This window comes from Ruditapes philippinarum, unplaced genomic scaffold, assembly GCF_026571515.1.
Source record: "Ruditapes philippinarum isolate M1 unplaced genomic scaffold, ASM2657151v2 ctg5204_1_1_1_1, whole genome shotgun sequence".
Lineage (NCBI taxonomy): Eukaryota > Metazoa > Mollusca > Bivalvia > Venerida > Veneridae > Ruditapes > Ruditapes philippinarum.
This window is the reverse complement of record NW_026852009.1, coordinates 64,712-88,283: the sequence shown is the minus strand read 5'-3', so window position 1 is coordinate 88,283 and position 23,572 is coordinate 64,712. Positions and strand designations below refer to the sequence as shown.

The 23,572-nt window shown below is 31.7% G+C and overlaps 2 protein-coding genes across 3 annotated transcripts; both read left to right on the top strand.

Annotated features, from left to right (window-relative positions):
- The first annotated feature begins 2,194 nt into the window (after positions 1-2,194).
- On the top strand, positions 2,195-6,525 carry LOC132746539 (uncharacterized). Its single transcript, XM_060735728.1, has 6 exons — positions 2,195-2,642; positions 3,161-3,219; positions 3,451-3,495; positions 4,381-4,428; positions 4,822-4,995; positions 5,350-6,525. Exons 1-6 carry the CDS (start codon positions 2,581-2,583, stop codon positions 5,469-5,471), a joined length of 510 nt encoding a protein of 169 aa, XP_060591711.1. The 5' UTR covers positions 2,195-2,580; the 3' UTR covers positions 5,472-6,525.
- A 5,494-nt stretch (positions 6,526-12,019) lies between these two features.
- On the top strand, positions 12,020-19,382 carry LOC132746524 (uncharacterized). Of its 2 annotated transcripts, XM_060735711.1 has the most exons (8): positions 12,020-12,829; positions 13,333-13,546; positions 14,424-14,627; positions 15,114-15,175; positions 17,244-17,291; positions 17,752-17,799; positions 18,170-18,343; positions 18,625-19,382. In XM_060735711.1, exons 2-8 carry the CDS (start codon positions 13,392-13,394, stop codon positions 18,750-18,752), a joined length of 819 nt encoding a protein of 272 aa, XP_060591694.1. In that variant the 5' UTR covers positions 12,020-12,829; positions 13,333-13,391; the 3' UTR covers positions 18,753-19,382. The 2 variants fall into 2 exon arrangements, with proteins under 2 accessions (XP_060591694.1, XP_060591700.1); XM_060735717.1 differs by lacking the exon at positions 12,020-12,829 and having other exon boundaries at positions 12,842-13,546.
- Positions 19,383-23,572: the final 4,190 nt, after the last annotated feature.

Genomic DNA, 23,572 nt, shown 5'->3' with positions numbered 1-23,572 from the left:
GTTTACAGCAACCAAACATAACAAGACTAGCATTTTAAATCATTTTTGACTTTTAATGTATGATTTGTCGCATTTATTGTCGTCAATAGAAAAGAAAAAATGTTCCTTAATGAAGTATACTTTTATGTAAAAAATAGCAGACTTAAATAAATTGATTTGTCTTTGAGTAATAGCAGTCAAATACTGTTGATAACATCTAAATCATTAGACAATAAGTTTACCGGCCCCACATAGTGTTTGTTATTCATTTCTTTTTGCTGCAGGTGTTATTAACACGAGGACGAAATGCAGTTTCTCTGCAATTGTGGAAGCATATTTGCCGTTGACGCCAATATACGGGTTCACCAGAAAGAACGTGGGTCGATAGCATATGCATGTGGTATTTGCATTATGAGCACTAGAAAGAAGCAATTTAGCAAGTCCTCATGCCTATATAAATAGGGGACAAAAACTGTCCTTGTGGAAGAGGTTTACACAAAGACACCTGGCACAACTTTCATATAATTGCCCACAGAAGAAGTCATGTCCGTCAAAAAGTATTTAAGCAAAGAAAATACTTATGTTTATAATGAGTATACTGGTTTGAGGTTGTTTGTTTGACCGTTCAGCGTTCTGTAGATATTATCGTGTGTTCCCTTCTTTTTTATAACAGCCTCACCGTTTTAACTTAAACTTAACGGGAGTAATTAACATGATCATCTTCTTTGCGAAAATAGGTTTTGACGTTTTGACGAACATTACAACTTTTTCGGGTGGTTTCATGTTGAATGTTGGTTAAAGTTGGACCTTGCCTGAACCTCTTTCACAGAGAGAGGCGTAGTTCATCTCTCCTCTGTACAGAGCCATGTAGTTTTCAATTGCTTCTTTCGGCGAATGTTCATGCAGTTGGTGACACATGTGTATTTTGCCGACCCATGTACTTTGCAAGTCGACCTCAACGCGATTGCAGACTAACTGCAGTTCGTCCTTGTGTTAAAACACCTGTAACATAAAATAATGGATAACACACACTATATAGAGCGAAGTATATAACAAATCTTTTAATCATTTTAAGAAATATTCTGTGTTTGATTCCTAACTATATTTCTTAGTTAATAAACGAGTACATCGAACTGAAATATTTATGTCAGGTTATGTTATGCAATTTGATAGACGTTTTGAAAGGTCATTTGAGTATACAAAAATAATATTAGGTATTTGCCAGTACATCGAACAGAAATACTTATGTCAGGTTATGTTAGGTTTGTTGACAAACAGTTTAACGCAGCAACTGTAGAGGGCATTACCACTCCAGTTTCTCGTGCGCGAACTTTTATACCCTTTTGACGCTCGGCAAAATCATATTTCTATTCTTAGGAAATATTGACCGGAGACCTGAGGTTTTTTTAGTTCTTGTGATTCATTGCGATTAGCGCATTAATTTTAATGACAGTAAACATCTCAATTCCTTTATTCATAATAATACATCGGCTGCCTATTCCGCGGTTATAAGTATTGCATTGAATAGCGAATTCGCATGTTCGAATCTTCGATGAAATAAAAAAAAATAAAAATGAAATAATTAAATAAAATAAATAATAAAAATATTGTTTTAGATTTATTTTATCATTGTGTAATAATACACATCATTATTGGATAAAGAATTTGATTATTTCCCATCATCATTTAACATATCTATGTATTTTTATAATCTCAATATGTTATGTCGTACAAAGAGTGATTGGCATGCACAAAAAACAGAGTAATCAAGTAAAACAAAATAGAAATATGAAAATTGTTTCATTACGATTAAAATTCTTGACTTTATGTCCCTGAGACCAGTAAGACAACTTGAGATTATACATAAAACATATGTACTTTTATTTGTCATACTTTAAAATCCGTCACATTTACTTCGGTATCGATAATTACCGACAAACTGTCATAAAATATTCAAATGTCTCATGTCAATATTTCCTAACAATAGATAACTTTAATAACTTCAAATAAAACATGAATCATTTATAATTATACTATAATGCAAAACTATAAAATTCATAATAATTTCCTTCTAAATCTTATAATTTCTCACAAAAGTCATTTTTAAATATTTTTATGTCTCAGGTCACTTTTGCCAAATTAATTACGATAATTAATAATTATAATCGTATAAAGTGGAAATGAATCATGTGTATTCAAATATAGAAGAAAACATCTCAGTATTTATCCATGTTACTAAATTGAATTAGTTTCGTCCTGTTGACAAGAATAAATTCGATTAAAAAGTCGTCATGTTTTTTACTTTATTGGCGGGATTTCGTTTCCAAATATTAATTACGCCCTCCGAGATTTCTTGTCAACATTTTTATGGACAAAAAATATGACGACATTCGTCTAATCAGATGTTGTCAAGATGCCTAAATACATTACATAAAAACAATGACATAAGACGTCATTTTGCGTTAATACGTGTCGACTTTTGAAATGTCCTTTTGTCGAACAGAAAACAGCGTTGATACTTTAACTCCAGTGAAAAGTCGACAATAAGAACAACAAAGCAATCTCTATACATAAACATCTTTCACAAGTCAAGTGAATTCAATGACTATTTCAGAAAGAGCTCAAAACGCAGGAGGTAGACCGTTGGCTGACCGGGTGATTAGGTACTGTTGTTTATTGCAAGCATTTCAGTCAAAAAATAATTACAAACTAGACTGATCAGTTATAAAATACAATCTTTTCATTTCATAGTATTCATATTACTCTTGTTTTAAGAAAATGTATATATGATATCAGGTTTTTCACATTTATTCAGAATATATACATTAACCTGTGCATTAGTAGTATAAGAGGTGTAACGGAAATTTCTTTACATTATTTTTAGTAAGATTGTCTACACAAACAGTATAGTCATGAAACTCCTGTCTAAATTTTGCATTAATTCTTAAACATCTATCATCTGTTTATTTGTTATAAGTATATGAACACGCATAAATAACAATTATTCAACAATGATAAAATTTATCATAAAGTACTATTTCGTTAGCACAAATAAAATCAGGAAATCAAATTCTTAATAAAAGAAACCAATGCATTTGTTTGCAAATGAATGGTGTACTCGTATATAAAATGTAAGGGAGAATACTGATTAGATTTTTAAAAGATACACAATCTATTTTAGGAGCCATAATGACTCAAGAATCAATCAGAGACCGCAAACATATTCTAATAACGAATCAGGTAATGTATAATAATGTATTTTGATTCAGTCGGCATTAACTTTTAACATTAGCTCAGAATTTTTTCTTTCGGAATAGGATGTACAATTACAAAGTATGCATTAACGGATTTAGCTCAAAGTTTACAGCTCATGCGTAAGCTACATTTATGGTAAGCTGTAAGTCAGTTTTATTGAAAATTAGACATTGTCAGCTTTACGCATTTATTAAATACTATACTTACATTTTTCAGAATGTGTCTGTTGTCAGCCGTGTAGAAAATCCATGGAATTGACAGGTAAACAATTTACTAACATAATTATTCATATATATTGATAGAATGGTAAATAATATACAAGTCACTACGTTATCAATATGATTTACTTAATAATACTAATTTAATAACTACACAATCAGTATTAAATGGAAGAATCAGACAAGCAAATATAATATACTGATGCTGAAGCATCTATGTCTCTTAAATTAGTTTTACGAATGTTTTTATATGCCACAAGTATCATCAACGGATAATTATAAGTAAAACTTCATTTGTGTTGTTCATAACAGAAGAAGCAGAGTAAAGCTTAATTATTTTCAAATTTTAGATTAGTGTATTGGTTTATGGTCTATATACCATGGCATCTTTTAAACGGATAATTAAGTTTATTGTAAATTATTTTTAATTTGATTATATTTTTGTTGTTGCAACGTAAAATCCAACTAAATGTTAGAAGCTATTAGCTTATTGAAACACACTCGAATCCGTTGCTAAAGCCAGCCAGTACTAACCAATGAGTGTAAAAGTTCTTGGTCACGGAAATAACGACCCCCTCCCCCTCGGACGAGGTTTCAACCCACGCGGCACACGATCCATAGTTAACCACTAGGCCACGCTGATAAACGGATAGTTTGTGACGTAATACAATACGTGATTTGTGATTTACTGCCGTCAATAAATGTATATGAGCAGAAGGTTTATTCATGTCTGAGTCAAACATTCAAAATGTCTTGATCTTTTTCAATGTAGAAGCTATGAATTATTAAGCTCAGAATAAAATGCAGCATTTGATAAAATGCTGCAAGATAATTATGTATGTAGTTCTTAGATGTACACGTTGGTTTTGCTTTCTTTAAGATACATACTGTTTACAATTATATAACCTTTTACCTTTTATGTTTTCAGTTTATATTTTGCATTTAACAGTTATTGCCACAGCAAGATTTGTTTTTGGTAACGTATATGACATTATTTGATGAATAATAAAATTATCTTTATGATTTTAAGTTAGAAAGTATATATTCAGCTTTATTTTTAAGAATCAAGGTTTAGCTGTAAAGAAAAAAATATTTGGAAAAAAAATTTTGTCAATGCTTTTTTGTGATAGCGGAGCAAATTAGCTTATTGTGCCACATCCATTAGAACCAATAAATAATTACGTTAATAGCATGCACAGTAATTTTGTTATGCAAGCAAACGTGTATGCTGCTTCAATGATATCTGCCTCCACAAACTTAAATTTATTGCAGTACATAACAGTAGCCGTGTGACAGTACATCGGTTGATGCTGTTATTTTTTATGTGTGTTCTTCTAATGTATTATTTATTCTTGTGTTTTGACCACAGGTTTGTTTATGGTTGGCACAGACAAAGTGAGCGGCGGTGTTGCCATTTTTGAAATAGTAAAAGGAGCAACTGATTTCATAATTGCAATAACACTTTGGCAAAATGTGAATTGCCTTGATCTTAAATATTTTACCTCGGTTCTGATACTGGCTTCAGCAATATTGACTGGTTTTGGTATGTCGTTGTTCTTTACTGTGCTCGTTCTGTTAATTTTGAATACACATGTTCAATAATTGCGTCCCTTGCATTGTTGTGAAAGAAACTGGCAATGTTCTGGTAATTGTGTTTTTTAGCTATGTTCTCTATAAGCAGTATATAATTTCAGAATAAAGCTTAAAAGTCATTATAGTTTTTTTTTATTAATTTAAACGACGGCACGTGCAGCAGTTTAACTGCTTATCATTCATAATATTTACTATAAACAAAAATGTGTTCTTTAAATAATGTAGCCTACCTTTTAAATTGCATAATGACAATAAGCCGAATCAAAATAATCACATACATTATAATTATATTTATCTATTTTAGGTACGTATTTTATATTGAGAGACATGTTAAATACATACTACATTGGACTGTATACAATAGTGGACTGGGTTATGATAGTCTGCATTATTCGGTATACGTATTGTGTAGTTAAAGACGACTAATTAAATTTGACATTTCTGTCTGACGTGCTTAAAATATGTTATGAAATAAACAAGACAATATTCAAACATTTAACTACCTTAGAAGTGATTTTGAATAAATATTTTAATGATATCTATTATATTGTGTTTATCTGAATTGTATTAAGATTAGCCATAACAAAACATTTTTTCCATTGAAAGATTTATATTATAGCTAACAATGCACTCAGGGCATTTAATTGCTAAGTTAAACTTCAACATCACCAGCATTTTAGTGTAGATGTTTATGATTATTGACTATAGCTTCTTGCTTCATGCATGCTTGGAATTTTGCTGTTACATATAATAGTATTTTAAAATAATTATTAAAAAGGTAATGATTCAAATAATCTCACTCCGGAAGTAACGTTAAAGTATCATCCATATTCAACAAACAATAAAAAAAGAGAAATGAAAAGTTCGTGATTGTCTTTCTCTTTTGCATCTTGTTTTGTGGACCCTTTATATAAACAAAGCCTCTCTTAAGATTTGTCTATGATAGAATTCCTAAATTCCGTTTATAAGCCGTTTATCCTTTTATTTTTAAATTTAGTTCAGCCTGTATTGTAACATTATTACAAAGATCTTTGTTTTGCATTTTATTAATATGCCAACGTATCAAAAGATTTATATGATCTTCCTAAATTTATATTTACAGTCTACTCACAAATTAGAGAAAACAATCAATTTCTATTTCAAGCTTAATCATAGATTGGCATAAAGAAAATAAAAATGGGCATTTTTTGCACACTTAGATGAAACTATCTTTCTTTTGCCATCCGGCTTGTTAGTTAAAAATACTCAAAATTGTTAATAAAGTTGGTTTATAATGCAACTATTTGCTATTATATTAATTCTTTGTTATCATTAGTTGTTAAAAAAGGTATTATGTATTCTTACTGCGCGTTTTATTTTCTAGGTTTTTTTCAGATCTTATTTCAGAGAGTAGTTGCACAATTTTTAGTCTTTGTAAAGCCTTGGCGCTTGTCACTGCTTAAAGAAAAGATTTATATAAAAATTGATTTGTATTTTTTATATATATATATATATATATATATATATATATATATATATATATATATATATATATATATATATATATATATATATATATATATATATATATATATATATATTATTCATCATCATTAAAAGGAAATATCAATTTACCATTTGCTTTTAACCTGCTAGAACTGAAAGTGAAAAGAATGTTTCACTAGTGTAGAACCACGCTGGTCTTCACATCCATGCAATTCGATTGTATCAAATGTATATAGCAGAATCTCTACTATCTCTAGAATCACTCTGTACTAACCAAAACTTTGAGAAAAAGGATTTTTTATATCAGATTCCTTTTTTGTAACATTATACATATTCTGAGATGTACACATATAGCTTTACACATTTAAATAACCTGGCCAAAAGAAACATTTTTCTATTTTGCTTTACTTTTTGCAGCCCAAAGATGGCTAGAAACAATATTGTCAGGATAGAAATGCAACAACATTCTTCTTTGTTTTCATGTCACATTTGCTTCCTAATATGTTACCTCCCTACATTCTTCATTCCAACGTCGAATTACAATATAATCTTCGAGTTTTAGTCACAGAGTGATTTTAGAAACCTCTTTTGTGAGATTTATCTGTCCATTTTAAACTTTGGTTCCAGTGTGATTTGGTGTTCAGCGAATTTTCTTTTTTGATTTGTTTTTTGTTTGCCTTTGGTTGTAGTGAAATTTTGTCTGAAAAAACTCATTGTTTGACATCTCCTATAGATATCATGTAAACCATGATGGTTGTGTTTTGTCTAGATTGCTAGCTAACAAATATTGTAACACAGTGCTCTGTATTCTGTTGTTTGCTTACTAAACAAGGCTTTGAATCGCTTTTAATAATATCTGTCCAAATAAAAACAACAATAGACTGAAAAAATACCTATCAGTGTCTTACATACAAGAGTTGATTTTTTATCTTCTTAAAAAGAGGTGTTTTCTGTTACCACCGGCAGAGTTCCTGAGTTTTGATATCCAAGAAACTTCGGATCAATAAACACTTTGTCCAAATCTTCCATTCTCCTAACAGCGTTATTATTTTCAATAAGGCAATGATCCAACCTTCATCACTCCATACTGCCTTTATTTTGCTATGTTACGACAGGTGTTCAAGAAGTGTAGCATTCATCTTTGTGGGGTCTTCACGTATTACCACATAAGATCCTTTAAGAGCTCTGCGTACTTTCATCACTTGCTTCTTCACTAGCTTCTGCACAAATTTACAAATAATCACCCGGTTTCCATCAATTCTAAAGTTCCCTAGTCGGTGCACAACGAATGATACTGTAGTTTTCTGATAAAGTGCTAAACTTCCATATTTAATATATATCAAAGTATTCCTACCAGGAAACGTAAATTTGGTGTGTTGTATTGTTTTATATGTGTGCAGTACACTTTATTGATTTCCTTCATCTCACGAAAATCATATTCCAAAAAAAAAACCTGTGTAATGAGTTTCCCCACGAATAAACTGTGAAGCGTTCCTTCCACAAAAGTCTGTTGACCCCACAAAATATCTGTGCGGCGTTCCTTTCACAAAGATGTGGAACATTTTAGGACTGCTGCATATAAAATGCCAGTCTGCTTTCATTCGGGGTTTTTCAACTTCAAATTCCTCTCATGGACATCGTATTTTGATGGGACTCACTTATACATGATCTTTTTGAGTATTTAACTGAATTTTTGCGTACAATTGTTGACGAAACATTTAGTGATTTTTTCTAACTATAAAAATATATATTCTCTTTATTGCATCTACATGCACTAAATATTTTTGCATTATTTTACCTTGGGCATTGACATTCGCGTCATTTTTTTAGGTTTCGCCGCGATGGTCCTCTAATTCTATTCCTACATTGATAAATTGGTAAGGAAATAATTATTACATGAATTATCTTACCAAAAATTTACTGACTGTAGAAATATTGTTTTCCATATATTTTGTTTAGGAGTTTCCCAAAATTTGTTTTCGAAAAATAATTAAATAGTTTGAAGTCCAAACATTGAGAAGCGACCACCCTACCAAGCACTTAAGTCGGCCACGGTGAGCAGCTGACATCCTGAGCAGCCTTTGTTAGAAAGAAATAACTAAACAGCTTACACAGACAGATAACAAACAGATTGCAGAGTCTTAGTAAAAAGGATATTGACAGCTCACAGAGACCTATGTCGAAAGTGGGACCCTACCGGTCACAAAACGCGCAGAGGCGTTACAATATTTTTATTTGCCTGACAATACGCTACCTTTTATTTTTGAATAATTAATATCTATATTAATGTCAATGTAGCAATAGAATTCAGATAACCTGAACAAATGAAATGCAAAATCCTCTGCTATAATTTTTTCTAAAGTTCCTAATCCGTTTTTGCTAGTTATCTAGTCATCGAAAATTTCTGTTTATCTGACCTTTCTGTCTGATGATAACAGCAGCAACAACTCAAAAGCGTGTGTGTTTTAACTTGTCTTTACTCGGTTCTGGAATAAACCACATGTCCAAGACCTTCAGCGTCCTCATTGGGAATCATTTGATACACGCTGATATATCTGCACGTCATGGGAGGAAAGGGCAACTTCACATTTAATCAATGATGTTATATTTTCGATCCTTGAAGATCGTTCAGCACGGCATTATTGTTGTGCTTGTGGTATTTTTAGTTTCAAGTTTTCGGCATTTTCTAGTTGGGTGGTTCCAAAATTCCGACTTGAATAATATTGAATCACTCTTAGGATATGTTGCCTGCTTTTTAAATTTGTCTTTTGACGTTTTATCTGTGATACGCAGGCTTCATAACCTCCGATCCCCTTTCAAAATTCCATTTTATTTAGTTCCGCCCATTGTTTTCTCGTTTAGGGCACACGCTTTTTATTACTTGGGGACCATACGCCGCTTTTCATGGAATGACACGGAAGTGTCACATTGAAGGTTCCATGATAACCGCCGTATGAACACATCTGCGGATGTTTCTAAATTCAAAATTTTACTATTTCACGTTTAAATGTTGAATTCTGCTTAAGCCGGTGCTAGGGGGCGTGGACGGTAACTTGCACTTTCCAGTACCGTCCATGAACAGGCTCAATCAAACCGAGCCTGCAACATTTTCAATTTTGCCGTGTTGGGCTTTCTTTAGGGATTCTGTATTCATCTATTTTATGATCACATCCGTGTTATTTGTGCCGTGTGGCGGCTGTAAAAAGTCTCCCCGTACATTTAATCAATGATGTTATATTTTCGATCCTTGAAGATCGTTCAGCACGACATTATTGTTGTGCTTGTGGTATTTTTAGTTTCAAGTTTTCGGCATTTTCTAGTTGGGTGGTTCCAATATTCCTACTTGAATAATGTTGAATCACCCTTAGGATATGTTGCCTGCTTTTTAAATTTGTCTTTTGACGTTTTATCTGTGATACGCATGTTTCATAACCTCCGATCCCCTTTCAAAATTCCATTTTATTTAGTTCCGCCCATTGTTTTCTCGTTTAGGGCACACGCTTTTTATTACTTGGGGACCATACGCCGCTTTTCATGGAATGACACGGAAGTGTCACATTGAAGGTTCCATGATAACCGCCGTATGAACACATCTGCGGATGTTTCTAAATTCAAAATTTTACTATTTCACGTTTAAATGTTGAATTCTGCTTAAGCCGGTGCTAGGGGGCGTGGACGGTAACTTGCACTTTCCAGTACCGTCCATGAACAGGCTCAATCAAACCGAGCCTGCAACATTTTTCAATTTTGCCGTGTTGGGCTTTCTTTAGGGATTCTATATTTATCTATTTTAAGATCACATCCGTGTTATTTGTGCCGTGTGGCGGCTGTAAAAAGTCTCCCCGTACATTTAATCAATGATGTTATATTTTCGATCCTTGAAGATCGTTCAGCACGACATTATTGTTGTGCTTGTATTTTTTGTTTCAACTTTTCGGCATTTTCTAGTTGGGTGGTTCCAATATTCCTACTTGAATAATGTTGAATCACCCTTAGGATATGTTGCCTGCTTTTTAAATTTGTCTTTTGACGTCTTGTCTGTGATACGCAGGCTTCATAACCTCTGATCCCCTTTCTAAATTCCATTTTATTTAGTTCCGCCCATTGTTTTCTCGTTTAGGGCACACGCTTTTTATTACTTGGGGACCATACGCCGCTTTTCATGGAATGGCACGGAAGTGTCACATTGAAGGTTCCATGATAACCGCCGTATGAACACATCTGCGGATGTTTCTAAATTCAAAATTTTACTATTTCACGTTTAAATGTTGAATTCTGCTTAAGCCGGTGCTAGGGGGCGTGGACGGTAACTTGCACTTTCCAGTACCGTCCATGAACAGGCTCAATCAAACCGAGCCTGCAACATTTTCAATTTTGCCGTGTTGGGCTTTCTTTAGGGATTCTATATTTATCTATTTTAAGATCACATCCGTGTTATTTGTGCCGTGTGGCGGCTGTAAAAAGTCTCCCCGTACATTTAATCAATGATGTTATATTTTCGATCCTTGAAGATCGTTCAGCACGACATTATTGTTGTGCTTGTATTTTTTGTTTCAACTTTTCGGCATTTTCTAGTTGGGTGGTTCCAATATTCCTACTTGAATAATGTTGAATCACCCTTAGGATATGTTGCCTGCTTTTTAAATTTGTCTTTTGACGTCTTGTCTGTGATACGCAGGCTTCATAACCTCTGATCCCCTTTCTAAATTCCATTTTATTTAGTTCCGCCCATTGTTTTCTCGTTTAGGGCACACGCTTTTTATTACTTGGGGACCATACGCCGCTTTTCATGGAATGGCACGGAAGTGTCACATTGAAGGTTCCATGATAACCGCCGTATGAACACATCTGCGGATGTTTCTAAATTCAAAATTTTACTATTTCACGTTTAAATGTTGAATTCTGCTTAAGCCGGTGCTAGGGGGCGTGGACGGTAACTTGCACTTTCCAGTACCGTCCATGAACAGGCTCAATCAAACCGAGCCTGCAACATTTTTCAATTTTGCCGTGTTGGGCTTTCTTTAGGGATTCTATATTTATCTATTTTCATAACCTCTGATCCCCTTTCAAAATTCCATTTTATTTAGTTCTGCTATCCAACGCGCTTTAAACTCTTGTGAAACAGTTTTTTATATTCCCTTGACTGTTTCGTAGAGTGATTAATTTGGTGACGAATTTTTGCAGGAGAAAACGTCTCAACGTTATACTCTTGTCGACAAAAAAGGCATTTGATAGAATTTATTATATCATATCTTAAGTATTATGTATCGTAAATCACCAGGTCTCAAACGCAGAATAGACTTAAGCTCTATTTACATTGTTAATTTTATCAATATTTAAAGAGAGACATTATTCTGTAAATGACCTCATAATAAATACATTAGGCAGTCATAGGAACGAAACTTTTCTCCTTACAAAGAATAAAATGGTGGTTTACCTTTACCCACGTGGGACTGGTAAGAACGTTAAGACTTCACAATAGTTGACACAGTGAACTTTGGAAACTTTATAGAATATGTAAAATGAATGACTTAGGCTTGTTTTAATCATACAAAGTCCACAATATCTGTTATTGTTATCGGTGATTCTGCCGGCGTCTAAACTTTGTTCAATATATCTAGATATATAAAACTTTAAACCGAAAATATATTACATTTACATAGAAATTCGTGCTAGGACTTTTTAAAATGTCATTTTAGCATAATTTTAGTACATTAAATCATTTTTATTTTTTTGTCATTTATTTGCCAGAGTATCTCTTTAAAATAAGTCACCCAATTTCAAATGTACATCAACAGGGTAGCACAAAAAGGATAACACCCATATTTTACATGTATCCTCTTGAGGTTATCTTTTAACGAGTACGACCTTCCGTTATTTAGATTTTGTAGCATGAAAACCACCCTTCGTGTCTGAACTTATAGACTTGCCCGCCACAATTCAACATAGCATTTTACTCTCTCGTAAACATAAATTCACATAGAAATTATCACGAGAAACCATAAGCATTATGTAAAATGTTGATTGAGCACAAGGCGTGTTTCTTTGTTCCGAAAGCGCGTTTTGTTTCGTAATGTATCTATTGATATAGTAAATTACACAATAGACATATTTGTAAATACTATCTCTATATAACAACAATAAAAAGCCCATCACCCAATACCAAACTATTCAGATATGAACAAGGAAGAACGATTTAATCATTACGACAAATAAATGTAAAACTTCGTGAACTTAATAAACAATCGATATCGATAACAAATAAAAAATAGTTATCTTATTGTGATATTTAGTTTAAGGTAAGCGTTATTTATGTATTATAGTATTTTATTCAATCAAAAATAATAAAACTAAAATCTTTTAATACCTCATTTTCATATTTTGTACTCAATGTTTTCACAATATCAACAATACATACTTACCATATTTGTATATGCTTCTGATTTCATATTTGATGTCACTATATTAGTATTTTCAGAAACCATACTTTTGTGTTTAAATATGTATGTGTTTGTCGGCCAGCAGTTCGTCTTGTTTGAATGTAACACATTTTATGTCAATTTAATATCATACCAAAGATATCTAAATATCATTTACAACATGTGTAAAGTTTAGATGTGTTTATTTCAGAGTTATTATGCCAGTTAGAAAATAATTTGATTTTTGATAGAAAGTAAATAAACGAGATGAATATTTACATTGCTGTTTTGGTACAAACATGTACTTATCTTGTTTACACACATTGAGCCGATAAAAGCGTTTACAAGTTGTTGTTAACAAGACTTTAAAAAAATCCGTTTAGTTTCCAGGATTTTTAAATTCCAATTTCAACACCGATGTCAAATTTGTCTCGGGTATAAAATGAGTTCGGAGATCAGCACTCAGTTGCCAAGCCCTTACGACGTAAATAACGACAAGGAGTTGTGCCCTGTTTGTCGTGAAAGCGAAATACAAACCAGGTTTCTTCCATGTATTCACGTGATATGTGAACCATGTCTTCAAGACTTGATCAAATGGTATAATTTAAGTTATAATATCCCTAATTGAACAAAAGCACTGTAGCAAATTACCAACAAATATGAAATTGTGTCTGATACGAGTATATATAAATACACATGTATATTTTCCGATAAGTATAAGTTAGTCTAAAACGTTTATTATTCATTAGCTACGTTTTGTTAAACTCGTAATTTTTATGCAATTAAGTTGATGTTTATAGTAAACTGGCATGATATACTACTACACCAACGACGTCGATTATGACTATAACTATTATAGTTCTGTTGTCAAGTTGTATAATTATAATGAAGTGTTTTGTAGTATTTTAAACGGATGTATGAAGCATGAATTTAAGTTTGTTTCTAATGACAATGGTCAATGCAGATTTGTCATTATTTTAATTTAGTTTCCATATATTAATTAGACCCTTCGGTAGTTCTCGTCAACTATTTTATGAACAAAGGTTTGTCGCATGCCCTAAATCAGATGTTGTCAAGATGCCTTAATTCATAAAACCAAGACCATGTTAAAATATGTTATACATGTCGGCATGCCGCAATTTAATATTTGCACGCTCATGGCAGCTAAGGGAGTATATTAAAGCTTCCATACTAACTTTCGTGTTTTCGCCTTTCGCATTTGAAGGCTAAGACACGAAGACATGACACTTAAAGGACGCCGATACGAAGATTTCTACCCGCCGACACGATAATTCTGAAGGAGAAGATCACGTGTATTTGCCTAGTAAAATATCGTTTAGTGTCGGCGCCTTCGACTTTTGAAGAGCAAAGACACAAAATTGCAGTAATAAGCCACGATCAAATGTTCAGAAAAATGATATATCATATGTAAATGTAAAATATGCAAAAATGATAACCTTTAACAATAATTCAGTTCAGAGGGAAACACTTTCAAATGTCCCTTGTGTCGAAAAGAGTACTACGTTGATACCTTAGCACCAGTGAAAATTCGACAATACGGAGAGCAAAATAATCTCTATGCGGAAACATTTTTCTCAAGTCAAGGGAATTTAACAACTATTTCAGAAAGAGTCCAAAACGCAGATAGAGATAGACGGTTGGCTGACCGGGTGATCAGGTATTATTGTTTTTTTGCAAAGGTTTCAGTCGGAAATTCTAATTACAAAGTAGAATTATAAATGATACAATCGTTAAATTTCACTGTATTCAAATTAATCTTGTTTTTGGAATATGGATAGATGATGCTATTTTTTTGTTGTTACACATTTATTCATAATATTCACACTGAACTGTGCATAATAAGTATAAGAAGTGAAAAAGATATAACAATATTTTTCAGTAAGGGTGATCGCACAAACAAAAAAGCCCGCCCACTTTCTATTTTAGTTTTGTATTAATTTGAAAACATCTATCACGTGTCTACATTGTTTGAAATTATACGTACATGTATACACATATGTAACAAGCAATGTGCAATTTATTATTTCGTTGATATAAATGAAATCAGGAAAACCAAGTTTAAAAAAAAAAAAAAAAAAAAAGCATATATAAGGTGCGGGGAAAGTAACAATTCAATTTTTAAAAGATACACAATATATTTCAGGGGCTATGACCCAAGAATCAATCAGAGACGGCACACACATGCCGTATCTTCTAACGAATCAGGTAATTAATAATTTAGTGATGTAAATAATCATTCTAAGTAATAGATCTCCTATAATGTTGTACTGTTTACAGCTAGCTGTGAATATAGGTTACAATATGCATAAACTGTTCTTAAAAGTTACAATACAGATTACTGGTATTCGTTGTTGCAAAAAAGTAACAATACGCATAAACTGTTGCAATTGACCGTACCACAGTTAATAGCTTTACTGACCTTTACTGTTGCACAATTTACAGCTTACAGCTGCGCAAAAAGATTACATAATCTGTAAACTGTTAACGTTAACTAAAACAAAGTGTACTGATTCACATACCTTTACTGTTGCACCGTTAACAGCTAAATGCGCATATAGGTTAAAATACGCGTACACTGTTAACGTCGACAGTAAAACAGTATACAAAAACTCTGAAAGCATCTCGCCGTAAAATTGTATATGCATATATATATATAATACTTGTTAGGTAACTTAGACTGTTTCGTCCAGGCAACAACAATATCCACGTCCTACGATCAAGACTTTAATCACAACCAAATTTACGAACAACAACCTTTTAGATGACAACTTTCACAAAAGATAATTTTGACCGCTCAGAATTTTATGACTTCGAGAATAACTACTTCTACGATACGAACAACCAACTTTATGATTTCTATGACTTTAATTAATATAAAAATTCGACCAACAAAGAAACGTCGGCTTTGTTTTTTTACGATTACGCCGTCAACCACGATCTTTACATGACAACTACAACCATGGGCAATACAATTTCGACATTATGTCTACACATACGACAACGACGATCGCGTCGACTTCTATTAATAGAACGAATTCTACTTCTTTTATGACGATAAGTATGACCATCACTTCCACAATAGGTGTTATTTTGTTGTCAATTCTTAAATCCGTCTTTTTCTGATTTTACACTGCGATACCCGACAATGCGAAGCAACACACGACAATACGAAGCGACACTCTACAATGCGAAGTGATACTCGACAATGTGAAGCGAAATTGAAGAAATAAATTTCTAATTACCTCCTATGAAATGTAAATTCGGTAATATATTTAAAAATAATGCTTTTTGGAACTTAAAATATTGATAAATCTTCATATGAGCATTATATTTTTTTTATATAAAACCAAAGTTTGAGTTGCAGGATCTTTGATATGAATACAAGTCATTTTGTTTATAGCTGATCAATACTCCTAATTAATTTTGTAATGAACTGTCATTATAACAATGAAAATAACGATGATGATGATGATATTAATTTTATTTGTCACAAATAATAATAATAACAATAATACACCGAACCAAAAAAGAAACTTTCGCAAAGTATGTGCCAGTTGTTCAAGGGTGCCACTTAGATATACACACTTATATACATGTAGTAGCTTGTAAAAACGCGATTTGTTTGCAAAATCGGTCAGCTAATCCCCCTATAATAGCCCAATATGTTTATTCAACGTAAAAATCGAGTTTCAAAAGGATTGAAAAACTGTACTAACATATCTACATTCAAACTTGGAGAAAGTTTCTTTTTTGTTTCATTATAGTTGTTTTGATTGCACACTAGGCATGAACTATATACATTAAGACAGAATACCTGTACAAATCCAAGATAACATACAACTTTGTGAATTTACATATGCTGCTCTATGTAAGGTGAACGCAAACGTATATAACTCACGTGTAAGCTAAAGTTGTGGTCAGTTGTATATATGGTGCAACAGTGCAATGCAAGTAAAAGTTTAGTTAAAATATTAATAAAAATGTACTAATATATATCCTTTTATCATAGTTTGGGGACCTTTCTGTTGAAAATGTGTCAGAGTTAAATCGTATACATACACATGCAAAGTGCGTTAACTGGAGTGCAGGTATTAGTATTAGGTATTACGCACTCCAGAGCATGTCCATTGATTGGCTCATTTTTGCTCGGGTTTACTTATTGTGACAGCAAATAAAGGGAAAGCGACAGAAATATCATATTCAGATACTCGTTCGTTGGTTCCTTTTTCTGAGGCAACATGGAACGTGACTATGTTTCAAATACATTTTTCAGAATGTGCCCGCTGTGTTTGTAAACCGTGTATACAAGTCGTTGGATTTGGTAAGCACGTTTTTAACATAATTTGATAATAAAAAGATATTAATAGAATGGTAATAAATATAAAAGCTACTATGTTATCAATATCAAATTAACTACACAATCAGTATTAACTATTTTTCTACTCCACGAGTGTCATCAAAGGATGAAACTAAAACTTCATTTAATTTGTTGTTAATAACACAGAGTAAAGCTTAAGTATTTTCATATTTTCGATTATTAGTGTATTGGTTTATGGTGTATATACCATGACATCTACATTGCTCATTTAAACTGAAAATTAAGTTTATCATTTATTTTAGTTTGATTGTGTTTGTATTGTTGCATTCAAAATTGATTTAAAAGATATTCGTGTATGCAGTTCTTAGTTAAGCATTGAATCGTGAGAAATCCACTGCTGAGGATTTGTTCTCTTTAAGATACATGGTTGTTATAACTAGAATGACACTTTTTATGTTTTCAGTTTGTATGTTACATTTAATCTTAGTTGCCATCGTCAGATTTATTTTAGGTAACGTATATGACGTTATTAATAGATAGATAATCAAGTAACCTGTCTAAATCTAAAAATGTATATATTTTTCAATGATTCATATAAAAATTAAGCTATGAGGAATATTCAATAAGAAAAAATTATTTGTTAACGCTTTATCTAATAACAAAATTAAAGTAGGAACTTCTTTAGAACATCACAGTTATCAAGTAATTTGCATACGCATAAATTTGTTATGCATATACTAGTATGCGTCCATGATATATGCCTACTCAAACTTTGACGTTTTGACATGTACATTAAACTTGTGACAGGATGTCGGTATATGTTGTTATTTTACGTATGTTTGTTCTATATTAATACTTATTCTTGTTTTTTTTTACCACAGGTATGTTTATGGTGTTTACCATAGGCACATGGAACGGTGTTGCCATTTTTGAAATAGTTAAAGGCGCAACAGATTTTATTTTTGCAATAACACTGTGTCTAGAGGGGAGTTGTCGTTATCTTAAACATCTTTCCTTGGTTTTGGTACTGGCTTCAGTTATAGTGACGGGTTTTGGTATGTTGTCGTTCGACATTGTGTTATTTGTTTTTTAAACACAAACGTTCAATTGTTTAGCCCTTAAATTATTGTGAATAAATTCGAGAAACGGGTTTCAAAGATTTAGTTTTTATTAAATTAAATGAAGACACGTGTTATATGTAACGACTTATCATTCATTCATTTATTCATTTTATCTTTGTTATAAACAGAGGTTTGGTCTTTACAAATGTAGCTGAGCTTATAGGTTGTGAATCAAAATAACCACATAACATATAAAAAAAAATTATCTATTTTAGGTACGTATGCTATATTGACAGATGATTTTAACGGAACATTTATCGCATGGTATACAATAATGGACTGGTTGGTAATATTCTGCATTATTTTGTACATATGTGTGTGTTTCTTTATCAAACAAAATTGACCTTCTCCAAATATTTGAAATTTGTCGATATTGTTTATTATATGTAGATGTCTTGCATTGTTCGTTAGTTTGCATCTCTGTGTCCTCATATGCCTTAGTCTCTAGGAATAAAATAAAATATCTACTGTTAAAAGCGACTTATGGCCTTGATTTGAATAATTTACAAAACATGTCTGTATTACGTGTTGAAAAATAGGGTAAAAAAGAAACAAGACATTATTTATACATTGCACTAATTAAGTGATTATGAGTACATATTGAAATGATATATCTATAATATTGTGTTTATCAGACTTACTAAGTGATGAACCATCAAAATGACTAATGTGATTGATCATAATAAAAGACTTTTACCGTGGAAAGTTTGTCATTTGATATGACTTACACTGCATTCAGGACATTTAATTGTCAAGTTGAAAGTCATCTGAAGCTGCAGTTTTTGTGAAAATGATTATGAATATTCAACATGCTGTTAACAAACGTTTTTATTTTTCATGTTTGGAGTTTAACTTTTAAACATACTAGTATTATCAGATATTTATTAAAACAGGTAATGATCCAAATTATCTGCTTTCCCCGAAAATAGCGTTAACGTTCCATATATGTTCAGCGAATAATAAAGAAAAAGAGTAGTTAAAAATGCATGATCGTCTTCTCTTCTTTTATTCCTATTTCGTCTCCCCTAGATATACACAAATCCCCTCTATTTTCAATATTTAAATATATCTAAAATGTGTGTCTATATTAGAATTTCATGAATTCCATTTATTAACTTTTCTTTAACATTTAGTTCGGGTAATTTGTTAACACTTTTACGATAAATCAATGTTTAAACATATTATAGATTAAGATTTATACTTGAAAATGTATTTGTCTTTTTTTTTTATTTATTCGCCAGCATTAAGAAGACATATAAATTAACCATCTTCTTTTAACAGTGAAAAAACTTTATCACCAGTGTAGAGCCATGCCTGTCTCCAAATCCGAACAGTCTGATTGCAACAAACGCATATACTAGAACTCTTTGTACTAACCGAAACATTAATAAAAATTATCATTATTATAAGATTCCATTTTTGGAACATTATTAGCATTCTGAGATATATACATGTAGTTCTACTTATTTTAATAACCTGGCCAACAGAAACATTATAATATATTGTAGCCATAAAATTTGATTTGACGTCCACTATAGATAGTATCAAAACCATAACGGTTGTCTATAACTGCATGTATTTTTTATGGCAATACGTTACTTTTTGTTTCTGAATAATTGATAAAACCATGGTATTAATGTATCGGTAGAAGTCTTCATAGCTTTTCAATAAATATTTTTCCGTGTCTATAACAGAAATTTATTACTTTAATGCAAGCGCTTCCATTACCTTTTTCACCATTAGCCGTTGTTTGTGTCTGCGCCTCAGTTTATTTTTGGTACAGTATATACATACTCTCTGCCATTGTTTTCGTCAATCTTTAAAGATGTTTTGATTATTTGTCGTCATACCTAGGTAAGTGGAAGTAATGTCATTGTAGCAATAGAATTCATATAGCGTTAATGAACAAACTATAACTAATAAAAGCAAAAAAGATTTGCTATAATACGTGTATATAACTTTTCTAAAGCCTATTTTGCTGCTTAGCTTGTCATCAATAACTTATATTTGTCTGACCTTCCAAGCTAATAACAACAGCAGCAACAGCTCAAAAAAGTAAGTGATTTGATTTGTTTTACTCAGTTCCGGAATAAACCACATGTGAAAAACATCATTGTGCTTGCTAGGCCACACCAGTCTCTATATCGGGAATCATTTGTAACAAACTGATATACCCATAAGTCGTGAAAGGAAAGGACAACTTCATTCATAGCGTGTTTCTTTCAAAACAGCTCTTTAAGGCTCATCGTTTTGTGAAAGTCACAATATAACAAATATTGTCCCTGATACTTAGGATGACTTGACCTAACCCCGCTGTGAACCTTCCCTCCGATGTACATGCGTCAGTAGAGATTAGGTAATTCTGTTTTTGTCCCTTTTATTAATGCTAAGTTCATGGGAAATATATTTCCAAAGCAGAGTACGTCGCCTCACTGTGTTTCCTGATAATATTTTTGATAGGCTATTTAAGAATCGCTATACATTTTAAACATCTTATCTTATAATTATCAAAGAAATAAGATTTTGATAGGATTGGTAGCGACTAAATGGTTTGATATCCCTTACTTTAAGCGCTGACAAATTTAAATTAAACGGAAACGTAAACTGATGTTTCTGAGGGTGTGGCCTATATCTGTCAGTCATGAATATTACAAAAATGTATTTCTTAACAGCTATATCTTTGTTTTTAAAATGATTGAAAGAGATTCAACCAATTTGATCCCTTTTTTATATAATGAAAGAAAAAAAATTGTTGAAAAAGTTTTTTAAGGCGATGTATTTTGCTCTTTGCACCGTGTGAAACCTTTCCATATTTTGTTCCTGCTTTAGTCGTTAACATGTTTACATTCTGACTGATTTGTCGCTTTTTTAATAAAAAGTTCAGAATTAAATATTAGTAATAATTTATCATTATTTTGCTTACCAAATGCTAAAATCACAACAATACCTGATCGCACGGATAACCAACCGTCTATCTTTTGCGTTTTTTATCTCCATATGAATGACTTGTTATATTCACTTGACTTGAAAAAGATATGTTTCGTAGTGTAATATATTAATTTAATGTTCGTCATCACGATATTTAAACAGGAGCAAACGTATCAACATAGTATCCTTGTCGACATAAGGGCATTTAAAAGTATTCAATACATGATATCTTAATCATTATGTATCGTAAATCAACAAGTCTCAAACGCAGTAGAGATTGAAATGGCTTATAAATTTTATCAAACTTAAACATGAGTCACAACATTTGAGACGTTTATCAACAGGGAAGCACAAAAATAAATACCACCCGTATTTTAGATGATAACTACTTTTCAACGGGTAAGTTCTTTATTTTTGTAGAAAGTATATCAATTTATAGACACGGCCGCCACAATAAAATACAGCATGTTTACTCTCTGTCGTGAACATAAAATTCACATAGACATTATCACAATGAATGGGAAGGTGTCCGGTTTTTTTTTTGCTTCGTTATGTTGCCTATCTATTTATATAGTAGAATACACAATGAACATATTTTTAAATACTGTCTCGATATAACAACAATAAATAGAGGATATTGAATGAGTGTAAGTTTAATATTAAATTTATTGAACGAGTTGAATTAAATCATAATAAGCGAGTCTCTGGCGAGCATAATATTGTTTTCTTCAACTTGTTCAATAAATTTAGTATTAAATATACACGAACATAATATTCTATTTATCACATAATTATATAAAATGAGAACAGTAAACTGTTAATAAGAGTCATTTGTATTTTGACGCGCATATAGTGTAACGCTAACATTATGGCGCTTTAACGCCATGTTAATAGCTCAAATGATGTCAAAACAAAGTGTTATTACACTAGTGTTATCTCGTCTAGTGTAATTCCGTTTTTATTAAATGGCTTTATCACATACCCGTGCCGATTTTGCGACTCCGTAAAAATGGAATTGCACGGCCGTGCATATATATTTTGACGTGGCGTCATTTGCGTTATACAAACATATTGTAAAGACACGCTTAATGTAAGCGTTTTATTGTAGGCGCGTCAATGAAAAATGACTCTTTTTCACTTCAAATGGTCTGTATTTTTGGTATGTGATAAATAGAATATTAAATCCGTGTAAATTCATGAACTTATCAATATAATCAATATAATCAATTTAAAAAAAAAACACATTTAACAAATAGTCAGCTGATTGTGATTATTGGTTTAAGGTAAGCGTTATATGTAACAATATTTTTGTTGTTATCTAGAAAAAATAAATTTAAAATTTATTAATGCATCATTTTCATATTTTGTACTCAATAACTTTTACAATATCAACAATACACACTTATTGTATTTATATATGCTTCTAATTTGATATTTTTGTCGCTAAAATGTATTTGCAGAGATCATATTTGAGTTTGATATAAACATGTATGTGCTTTTTTCGGCCAGTACTTTTGTTGTGTTTGAATCTAGTACATTTTATGCAAATTTAGTATCATTCCAAATATACATAACATGTATAAAGTTTAGATGTGTCTATTTCAGAGTCAATAAGCCAGTTATAAAATATTTTGATTTTTGATAGAACGTAAATAAACGATAAGAATATCTACGTTACCGTTCTGGTATACACAAACATGTACTTATCACATTGAACAGATGTAATCGTTTATATATAAGTTGTTGTAAATAAGACTGTAAAGAAATTCCGTTTGGTTTCCAGGATTTTTAAATTCCCATTTCAACGTCGATGTCAATTTTGTCTCGGGTATAAAATGAGTTCAGAGATCAGAATATATATACGCAGCTAGCTTTAAACGTAGGTTTTTTCCTAAGAAATGATTAATAATTATTAACACAGATATTAATAAAATAGTACATGATATAAAAGTTACTACTCATCTGTATCATTTTAATAATACAATCAACATCAAATGAAAGGATCAAGATAGCAAACATAATATAATGCTTTGAAGCATGAATGACACTTAATTTATAAAGTACGATTATTTTTACTACTAGAGTGTCTCCAAAGGATAGGTGTCACCAAATCTTACTTTAAAACGTTTCCAGAAGGTTCTCCTGGTTCTTAGGCTTGCCGATTGTTTAAACACTCATACGCATGTCCTCAATTTAAAGTCTCATCCGAAAGACTTATTATTAAATTTAGTTGGC

What these genes read in the sequence shown, in the direction of transcription:
- LOC132746539 (XM_060735728.1), top strand. Translation starts at nt 2,581, where the DNA reads ATGACTATTTCAGAAAGAGCTCAAAACGCAGGAGGTAGACCGTTGGCT. An exon ending in ATATTCTAATAACGAATCAG is followed by an intron (nt 3,220 to 3,450) that starts GTAATGTATAAT and finishes TACATTTTTCAG; the next exon opens with AATGTGTCTGTTGTCAGCCG. An exon ending in AAAATCCATGGAATTGACAG is followed by an intron (nt 3,496 to 4,380) that starts GTAAACAATTTA and finishes TTATGTTTTCAG; the next exon opens with TTTATATTTTGCATTTAACA.
- LOC132746524 (XM_060735711.1), top strand. Translation starts at nt 13,392, where the DNA reads ATGAGTTCGGAGATCAGCACTCAGTTGCCAAGCCCTTACGACGTAAAT. An exon ending in TTGGCTGACCGGGTGATCAG is followed by an intron (nt 14,628 to 15,113) that starts GTATTATTGTTT and finishes AATATATTTCAG; the next exon opens with GGGCTATGACCCAAGAATCA. An exon ending in CATCGTCAGATTTATTTTAG is followed by an intron (nt 17,800 to 18,169) that starts GTAACGTATATG and finishes TTTTTACCACAG; the next exon opens with GTATGTTTATGGTGTTTACC.